This window comes from Tupaia chinensis, unplaced genomic scaffold, assembly GCF_000334495.1.
Source record: "Tupaia chinensis unplaced genomic scaffold, TupChi_1.0 Scaffold000132_1, whole genome shotgun sequence".
NCBI classification, from domain to species: domain Eukaryota; kingdom Metazoa; phylum Chordata; class Mammalia; order Scandentia; family Tupaiidae; genus Tupaia; species Tupaia belangeri.
Genome location: NW_006159601.1, coordinates 82,495 through 92,688, shown reverse-complemented (window position 1 = coordinate 92,688; position 10,194 = coordinate 82,495). Strand labels below are relative to the sequence as shown.

Sequence of the window (10,194 nt, the reverse complement as noted above, 5' to 3'; positions counted from 1 at the left end):
GGGGGACAGCGGGGCAGGGCAGGCTTCTGGATCCTGCCGTCAAGTGGAGCAGATGCAGGGTGGAGGTGGGCGAGGCTGACAGTGTCACGTATTAGGGCTGTTTTTAGTTTCAGAGTTAAGGGCTGCGTGAGACGAGAGGCGGGGAGGGGGGATCGGACGAGGGAGGTTGACCCCCAGGAGCAGGATGAACGGCTGGAAGGCGTGAGTGGGGTGGGGCGTGTACCCCACGTACAGACGGCTGCCTCTCCCAGGGCCAGGGTGGGGCGCTGAGGAGGCACTGTCCCTGGCCGAGAGGAGTTGGCGGTCCACGCCGGAAGACCACGCCATCCTGGAGTAGCCGTCAGTGCAGCCCTAACAGGCCACACTTCCCACACGCACGTGGCTGGCCCGTCCCGGTCATTCCCGACGTCACCTGTGGGCAAGGGCCACAGGTGCCCCACCTGCGATGGGGTGCAGACCGGCAGACCGTCCCCGGTGGGGCTGGTACGTCCAAGCACATTCAGGCTGAACCTCCCGGCCACAGTTTGCTCCAGCCCGGGGCAGCACCCCCGTGGAGCCAGCTCACACCGAAGGGGCGACGGCCTTGGGTCATTACCGAGTGCCAGGCTGCACGTGGAGAGCCAAGCCATCCTGTGAGCGCCCCTGTATGGCCTCCACAGAACACAAGGCTCGCACGCGTCCCCAGGTGGGAACACCAAAAGGCCAGCCCCGCGAAGGCTGCCCATGCTGACCCGCCTATGCAGAAGACGGGTGGGAGCAGAGAGCCACGCTCTGAGCTGAGCCGCAGCCAGCCCCGGGTAAGCTCCTCCAGGCCAGGCCACCGTGAAGAGGGCACAGTGGGCAGTGGAGGCTGGAGGCTGCTGAGGCTGAAGGAGAGGCCCTGACAGCCACACTGAGGGCACAGTGGGGACGGGGTGACTGAGGGCTCAGAGGGGACGGGGTGACTGAGGGCACCATCCTAGCTGGGCCACACGTGCTTAGCAAAGCAGATACTGAGTGAGGGCAGGGAGGGAGACAAGCTCGCTGGGGCTCTCTGGCCCACCGCACCCCTGTGAGCACCCCGGACCTGCCACAGCGAGCATCAGGTCGTCGCTGCATCTCCGAGGCATACGAAGGAGTCCCACATGTTACTAAGCACCTGAGAGTGTGCCCCACCCTAGAATGGACGCACCTGCTAGAGAGACCCCTCCCAGAGTGCTGTGGTCACGCCGTGGGCCTTTCCTTCATGCCTCCATGCTGTCAGGACCCGGGGCACGTGCGTGCAGGGCTGCAGTGTGCTTTTCAGGCTTCCGGGGCCAGGACTCGAGCAGTGGCCAGCCACGTGGGATCTGGTTCCCACAGCACAGAGCGTCACCACTGCTCCAGATCCAGCCCTCGTCTGAGCTCTGGAAAGTTTTCATATATGGAAAGTAAAGTAAGGGCCTGGGTTAAAGAGCCTCACGTTCATTCATGTGACAATTCTCTAAATGTTTAAAATAGTGAGAAGTGGGAGGCTTCCTTTCTCCCCGAAATACATGAATGATTGCTTTAACTTCACATTGTGTGAGACTCAGGAACGCCTGTGGCGAAATTGTGCAACGTTAGCACGGGTCTAGTAAATAATCCGAGTCTTCAAAACCTGAATAGCTTGACTGAAGTCTTCCTTGAATGAGGGATGCTAACTTGAAATTATTTGTCTTCTTGTACGTGAAACGAGGGACCCCGCATTCTCACACGCTGGCGGCTGAGCAGCCTGACCGGACAGCGTGGCCCTGCGGGCTGGCTCCGTGGGGAGCAGTGTGCATTCGCAGAGCAGCACCTCAGAGCTTCAACAGTCGGAGCTCTGGCCATGTCTCAAGAAGAGCTTGTGCTCATTATTTTTAACAGTAAGCTGGATTTTACATCTTTTCCTCAAATGTGTCTCTTTTAGGAGAGTACATGGCCACGTGCTTCCCTAATGAATACACTGAAGGAATTTCGGCACAATGTGATTCTCTTTCCAGCCTCACTTTAAAACCTGCTGCACACAGCCCTCCAGCTCCACAGTCAGACCACGGAGCCACTGGCTCCCTCGCTGGGGCAGAGCTGCGACTCACAGCCGCATTCCCACAAGGCTCCCGGGACAACACCGGCCGCTGCGGCAGGGGATGTGTGCGGTCACTCCTATCTGCCTTTCCCTGGGACAGCTGATAAGACAGGCCGTTGCCATAGCAACCTCATGCGCTGCGCAGTGGAAACAAAGACGTGGCGTCTGAAAATGCTCCTTTGCCCTGGTAGGGCCGAAGGGGCTGTGTTCACTGATCAACTCAGAAAATAGGACTTTGTTTTTCTTTTTTGGAGAGGTTTCTGGTATAGGGCACGTGCGCTCGCCAGAAAGAGAGAGAGAGAGACAGAGAGACAGAAAGCGAGAAATCATCCCCTGGGGGGATGGTCACGCCGCAATCCCTTCCCCTCCATTCTCCTCTCCGGATCTTGGGCACACACGCACACGTGCCTGGCGTGAGTTTTAAGCCACCAGGTCTGGGACTCGAACCGTGGTTGACTACATGGGAGTCCAGTGGCATAGCCATTACGCCAACTGCTGATCCCAAAAAATAGGACTTCTTAACGCCTTGTCTATTTATCCTGTCTTTTCCAACCAAACAAGACTGGCTGGCCTCTCGCTCAGGTCATGCGTCTCTGGATGGTGCCAGCCGCCAGCCGTTGTACCTTTCCCCCCGGGCGCAGCCGTTGTCACTTCCACCCTGGGCGACCTCACGCCACATCATGGGCCAGGCTGACAGCTTTTTAAATGAGCTTTTTCACTTTGGAAGTCTCAGATTTGTAAGAAAGGGACGAACTCATTTCGGGGAGTTGCCGTGGGCGCCTTGCTCAGGCTCCCGACAGCCGGCAGCTCCCGTCCTCACGGAGAGCGCTGGGACGTGCCGTTAGCGGTGCACAGCCCCGCGTGGGTGTCCTTCTGCTTCGGGGCCCGTCCTGGATGCAGGGCCACGCTGGGCCAGTCGTCATCTCAGTCTGGCCTGTGGCCGTCCCTCGTTTCCCTCGTTTCCGTGACTTTGGTCCTTTGGGAGAGCGACTGCACACAGGTGGGCCTCCGTCGGGTTCTGCGCGGTGCTTCCTCACGATGCAGCTGGGCCGTGGGCCGTGGGCCGTGGGCCGTGGGCCATGGGGGAGAGCTGGAGTGAAGCACACCCACCCACACCAGGGCATCGGGGCACAGCTTAGCCCTGGCCGCGGGGCCGACCTGGCTGACGTGGCACCTGCCTGGTGGCCGCAGTAGGGAAACACCAGTCTCCATTCTGTGTTCCATTCTTTGGAAGCGAGTCCCAAGTCCAGCTGACGATAGGCCAGAACCAGGCCCCACCTGAGGGAGGAGTCTGCATCCAGTTTTCTAGAAGGAGTCTTGTCCCTTCGCCCTCCACAGAGTATGTGTCTGTGACTCAGACTCCAGTGTACCCTTGGGGCACCGCCCAGGCTGCGAGTTCTGTGCCCGCACTGTCCCGCTTTGGTGCTGGGGGTCTGCGGCGGCTCCGCGCCGTGCCATACTCAGGCCCGTGCTCAGTACTGTCCTATGTCTGGGACCGCGAGGTCTTTCTCATCATGCGTCTTCCCTGCTCCTGCCTGGGCTCAGCATTTCCCTCGGTGCTGGAGAGCCTGAGTGCTGCCCCTGCTCACAGCTGCCGAGGCGGCGGTCCAGGGCTGGTAGGCAGAGTGAGAGAACCCACACACGTGTGCTGCCCTATAGGCAGGGTGAGAGAACCCACACATGTGTGCTGCCCTGTAGGCAGGGTGAGAGAACCCACACACGTGTGCTGTCCCGCGGATGCACACGCCGACTTCCGTGATGCGTCCTGACACGCCCGGCACTACAGCTCCACTGCAGCCCTCCCAGGGCCGGCCTGCTGCTTCTCTCTGACTCAGAACCCACTTCCCATGGGGGACGAGCACCGGCCCACGTTACTCAGCGTCCCCGAGCCGTTGAAGGAATTCCGTCTGCTTTCCGCATTTCCCAGGGGCTCTCCCCTTCGCCCACCTTGTCTCTATCTGCTGCTATTTCTGTACATTTCGATGCGATAGACAACGTGCTTCCTTTGTGCTTGGATGAAAACAGGAACCAAAGTTTGAGTAGTGCCCTGGAGAGCCTGCATCTGCTCACAGCCGTGCCGCCGTCTCCCCCCCCGGCTGGCGTGGCACACGCACGCACGCGCAGACACAGAGACCTTCTGTTTTCCATTACTCTCTTTAAATCCAGAGAGAAGATTTTAAAAGTTCAGGGAAAAAAAGAACACAACAGAACACAGAGCCGTCTTGGAATGGGAGCAGAACGTCCCTCATCCTGTACCAGGGTGGCCCACGCCTGTGTGGAGCAGCACCTTGCTGTCCGGGCTCCTGCCTGGACTGAGCCCCTTATTCGCAGCCTCACGACTGGGCGGCCTTGTCCTCCTAAGATCTGCCCCAAACACCAGAAAGCCCCTCCGGGAGACCGACCTCGCAGGCCGGCCCCGGGAGACCGTGGCATTGCCTTCACACCGGCCTGCCGCACTGCGAACACAGGAGCGGGCGCTGAGTACAGCCGTGTGTCCACACACGCCCTCGCGTGGCCAGGCTGGGGGACAGCCCCCAAACTTCCCTCCCACAGCCGCCTCCTGACGCACCCTCCTCCTGAGTAAGGAAGAGTGCATGGATTTACTTATTTTTATTTTTGCAAAACCTAACAAGCTTCTGCTCTAATTGCATTTTTCCATGGTCTTCTTGACCCCCTACACGCGCATGTGCACACGCGTACACGAGTGCTGCGTCACTGCGGCACTGTGAGGCAGTTCGGACTTCCCGTGTGTCCCTGCTCTGGCCCTGGAGTCAGCACCCCGGCCGGGAGCCCGCACACACTGAGCTGGAGGACGACGCTGGGAGCTGGGTCTGCACGCCGACTGCGCCCATAGCTGTCGGGGTGGCAGTGGGAAACACGTTAGCGTGTGTTTTCAGGACAGGTCCCCGCAGAGCTCAGGACGTGCCATGCACTGTGCGGTTCCGCCCACTCTGAGAGCAGGGCCAGGACCCAGCAGGAGGGGACCCGGCCGCAGCACAGCCCAGCTCGTCTCCCAGCCTCCGCTGTCCCTGCAGTCTCGCCTCAGTCCATCCTCCAGCTAGCGGCTGCACCCCGGAGAGATTTCTAGAGGACATGGTCTGCTTAGCTCATGGTTTTGGAGGTCCAGGGCCAAAGGCCACGTCTGGGTGGGGGCACAGAGCCGCAGAGCCAAGCAGGGTGTTGCATGTGGAGAGCAGAGCCCGAGGGCACCCACGTGTCTGTCCCTCGCCCTCTCCGCAGACCTGCAGGGCCAATCACAGGCCCACCATGATGGCGTCACCAGATGCTCATCACCTGCTCTGGCCCCCCAGGACCCTGGGCGCACACGCACACACCAGCACAGTTCAGGCTGGCCCGGGGATTAGAACCTGCGGCTGGCCAGGCGCTTCCAGCCCTGTAGTTCAGTCCATGAGTCAGGACACAGTCAGACAGCAGCAGGTCTTCCAGGCCCTCTGGTTAAGACTCATGCTTCCGTCAGGCGTGGTTGGGAGTATGGACGCTGGAATGTCCCCAAGAGGCCCCTCTTACTCCCTGGGCCCTCGGATGGGAATGGAGTCCACACGGCAGACTAGTACTGACGGCTGTGCTCATCCCGAAGTTGAGGCTGAGCCCACCTGCCAGAACTGTGCTCCCCATTTCCAGAGGCAGCCCCAAGTGAATCATGAGTGTCACTTGCTTTGTCTCCACTTCTCTCTGCCCACGCTCAGGCTGGTCACACTCCCCTTCGCTTTTCCGATAGACACTCGAGGGCAGGGCCAAGGCTCCTACCATGCAGCGTCTCCTGAATGGTTTCTTAGACGTGACGCCACGACTCGTTGTAATCCACACATACAACACGTGTGTCTGTAAAAAGTAAAACAGGGATCAGCAGATGGTGTAGCGGTACATCGCTGGACTCCTACATGGTTGACCACGGTTCAAGTCCCAGACCTGGTGGCTTGAAAATTATGCCAGGCACATGCACAGGCATGCCCCAGACCCTGGAAGGAGAGTAGAGGAGAAGGGGGTGTGGCGTGGCCATCCCCGCTGGGGGTGATCTCTCCCTGCCCCTTCACCATGTCTGTCTTTATCCCTTTCCAGTGAGCACAAGTGCCGTAAGGCAAAAACCTCTTAAAAATATAAAAAGCAAACATCCCACTTTGACGGCGAGCACTGGGTGGTGGGAACCCTGCAGTGTTTCCTGCAGCAGCAGAATTAGGGGTCGGCCGGCCTCACCGCAGTCTCTCCTTTGCAGCCCTTTACGGCGTTCTCTTCGAGAAGGACAAGGAAGCCGCCTTCGCCAACTACCGCCTGTGGGAAGCCCTGGGCTTCGTCGTGGCCTTTGGGTATAGCACGTTCCTGTGTGTCAGCGTCAAGCTCTACATCCTGCTGGGCGTCCTGGGCCTCACCATGGCGGCCTACGGGCTGGTCGAGCACATGGAGTCCAAGAACATGGCCAGGCCGCAGACTGAGGGACAGACCAGCCCCACAGACAGAGCAGAGGCCCAGACCCAGCTGTGAGCCCTTGTGACTGCTGCCAGCCAGTTTGACCTGCACATGCCTTAGGGCAGCCAGCCAACCCCTCGGGATGATCTGAGCCCCCATAGCTGGCCGCCTTGATGACACTGGATAAGCAGCTTCCAAGTCAATTGTCCGATCTGACAAGGCTTTAGCCACTGTCTTATCAATGGAGATCAGGAGTTTACATGAAGGAATCTGTTGATCTGATTTCAGAGCACAATCAGCCATTAGAATCTGTCTAGAATCATAGACTGCCTGTGTTTTCTTTTGTTGTTGGTAAGAATCAGAAGACTGCTCAAAATAATGTCTAATGATGCAGGAAGTTGGGGGATCAGGCCCAACACCAGTGCTGAATCAGAGCCACAAGATGACCACTCGTCTCACGTTCACGAAGAATTAGAGACGTGGACACAGGGAGGGGATAGCAAAGTGGAGTTTATTAACCCCAGAGAGGAAAACGGAGCTCCCAAGCAGGGATAGGTCCCAGGAATGGATTGCCAAAAAGGAGCTGGGGTGAGGGGCTTTTATCCCAGCAAGGAGGGACTTGTGCTTGCATTTCCTCGTGGGGGCTACGTGTCAGGTGACTCGCGTCGTCCTACTTGGGAGGGGGCTCACAAACACGAGACTTCGGACTTTCAGACCTTGGTGAATCAACACCAGCAGATCTGTGTCTGAGGTCTGCGGCCCACGCACTTTCTAGTTTTTACCTTCTTCCACAAGTCTCAGGTGAGACTTGGATGAATCTCCCCTTAAACGTGAACTCACTTAGACCCCTTATCTCTGGTGCCAGCCTGCAGGTCATGTTCCCATCTCTCAAACGATAGCTCGTGGCAAGTCACTGCTCAAGGTCCTTCCCTCTCTGCGCTCAGACCGAGAGAGACGCCACTCTGGATGCAGCAGCGACATGGAAGATGCTAGCTTCAGCCGTCCTTGTCTCAGGCAGGTGTGAGCAGCTCTGGCTGTGAGCAGTTCTGGGCGTGAGCAGGCAGTGCGAGCTGGTCACCGACTTCCAGTGAGAGCAGCGAGTGATTCTATTACAGGCTTGACCACAGTGGCTCCATTTTGTAAGGCAATACCTTAACTATATGTGTGCGTGGCTATCTCCTACCTCTCTAACACTATAATTTTACAAGTGGGTAAGTTTTTAAACTTCTAACAGAAGTTGTACAAATGGTCCAGACAATTCCAGCAGCCCCCTCACAGAGTCAGCACATTGCAAGCCCCGACTGGAGCTTGTTTCCTGAAACATACAGAGCATGTGTTTCTAAATAAATGCAGTTATTTTATGGACTGACCTGTCCAAATATTTTTTATTTTAAATACTCACAGGGACCCCACTACATACACCAGCGAATAGGAGATGCATGCTATCGACCACTGAGTGAGGCTGGAGCGAGAACAGTTCCGAATGGAAGAGTATGCATAAGACTGCCGGCACGATGCGGCCGGTGCGGGCACCCGTGTCCCCGGCTCTCTGACCCCGTCTCTCCCTGCACTCACCCACAACTGTCCCTCTCACTCCTGGGCTTCTCTGAGTGCTCGGCGGTGGCTGGCAAATCTGTCCCTCTCTTCTGGCACCTCTCCGGCTGGGGCTCTCGTGGCTCTTGTCCCCTTTTTGCCATAAGGCGCTTCCTTTCCCCTTTGCATTCTAGTCTCTGCTCTCACGGTTTCTTCCAGGCCTCTTGTGAAGGCCGCTCCCAGTCCACACGTGGCCGTATTCAGGTCTTCCTGAGCAGTCCCTCAGCCTGGCACCTAAGCTTTCTGCGTCTGCATGCCACACCATAGTGCTGAGGGTTTGCTGAGTGAAGAAAATGTAGCAGCAACGCAAAGGCCCCTGCACCCATGCTCGGCCTACCCTCAAGATTCTAGGCCAACCCTCCTCACTCCTCCCTACTTCCCCAGTGCCCAGAGAGCTCCGTGCTGGCTGCTGGCCTCTGTTGGAGGGTGCTGGTGAGAGTGGCACAGGCTGGCGAGGGGTGGGGGGACGCAGGTAGGTGCTGAGACCTGCCAGGTGAAAAGGGGCGAGTGCAGTGGATGTGCGAAAAGACACAGAAACACGAGTAGAGAAAAGCGGGGACCGAGTAGTCGGGGTGTCTGTGACGGACTCGCACGGCCCTGAGTGCTCTTTTACAGGGCAGTGGGGGAAGGAGAAGCGGACCGCGAGGCCAGGCGTCTTCTGTTATTACGCTAACTGCTGGTTCCCAGGCGTCTTCTATTATTAACCGCAGCAGTGAAGGCCCACCTGGCCTCTGGCTGGACGTTCCCTTTAACCTCTGCGGCTGTGCAGCATCGGCCGAGCCCACCTGGCCTCTGGCTGGACGTTCCCTTTAACCTCTGCGGCTGTGCTCTGCTCACCTTTTAAGGCCACCATTGCTCAGCTCCGATGTGCCGGTCCCAGGTCGGGATCCAGGAGACAGACTGCCGGCCGCCACCAGCTGCTCTCCACGGCCTTCGAATGTCACATGCCCCAGCTCGAGCCTGGTGGCATCCCCGCCTACCAGTCTCCCCGGGACATGGAGGTGCTGACAGCGGCGCCGTCCTGCCACTCTGGCTCGCTGCCCTGGCGCCGACCCCTCCGCACCTGCCCGTGTGACCTGGGAGCAGGTCCTGCCGTCCTTGCCTGGGTTCTGGTCAGCGGGCTCCGGCCCGTTCATGTCTTCCTTACCTCTCAGTTGTCTCGCCGCCTACTGTCCTTCCTGCCAGCTTGTCCTTCCCCTCCTGCTGTGGCGAAAGTCGGGAAGGATTTGGCTGACGCGCAGGGCTGAGCGCTCCGCCTGCAATGCAGACCCCGTGGTCACCGGTCCGAGCTCCTGCCCTGACGTCCAGGCCCCGCATCTTCCGTCCCACCGACTCTGGCCGTGGTTCTCCCTCAGTGGACGCCATGTCCGGGATTTCTCCAAGGCCCTGGCTCTTCCCTGGACGCCTCAGCTCCCCTGTTCCCGTCTGTATCCGAACTGTGCTCTGCCCCGGTGCACACAGAGCACCCCTGGCTTCTCGCCGTCCTCACTGGCCCTCGTGAAGCAGGGTCCCCACGTCTGGCCCCAGAGCATGCTGTGCTCCCTGCTGTGAGGGCACCTGTGCAGGCCGTGCTGCCGTCCTCGACCACTGTCACCTGTTCCCCTGCACGGAGCCTCGGCGTTCCGGAAGCCAACACCCGACAGCGCTCAGGAGAGCAGGCCTCAGCCCAGGGCTAAGAGCGAGTGTTGGCCCTCACACACAGCGTGGGGCGTAGGATTTGCTGAGCAGCTGCCCGGACTTCCACATGCAGGTCGTCTGCAACGAGCCTGATTCCGTGCTCAGGTCTGGTTCCCTGGAATGCTGGCATTTGAACTTAGAATACCCCCACTTTCCAAGGCCCCTCCCGCACCCCCTTGTGCCTTTTGGGCAGTGAGGCCAGCGGAACATCGGGGTGGTACCAGACCAGGCCTGTCCCACATGTTGCGTGAGGAAGTGCCCTGGGCCACAGGGATATGCAAGGAGAGGCAGGAAGTGTGTGGCAGGGCCTGGGGAAGGTGCCAGGGTCAGAGTGCAGCGTCAGGCAGAGCTCAGAGTCGGAAGGCAGGGCGAGGGCAGGGCTCGGAGTCACAGGGCAGGGCGAGGGCAGGGCGAGGGCAGGGCGAGCGACGGGA

The 10,194-nt window shown here is 59.1% G+C and overlaps 1 protein-coding gene across 1 annotated transcript in view; it reads left to right on the top strand.

The window, feature by feature from the left end:
- Window positions 1-7,036, top strand: part of UNC93A (unc-93 homolog A) — a 29,259-nt gene extending 22,223 nt beyond the window's left edge. Inside the window, 1 exon segment of the mRNA XM_014586388.1 lies at window positions 6,300-7,036. Coding sequence (XP_014441874.1) covers window positions 6,300-6,565 — 266 coding nt within the window. The 3' untranslated portion in view covers window positions 6,566-7,036.
- The last annotated feature ends 3,158 nt before the right edge of the window (window positions 7,037-10,194 follow it).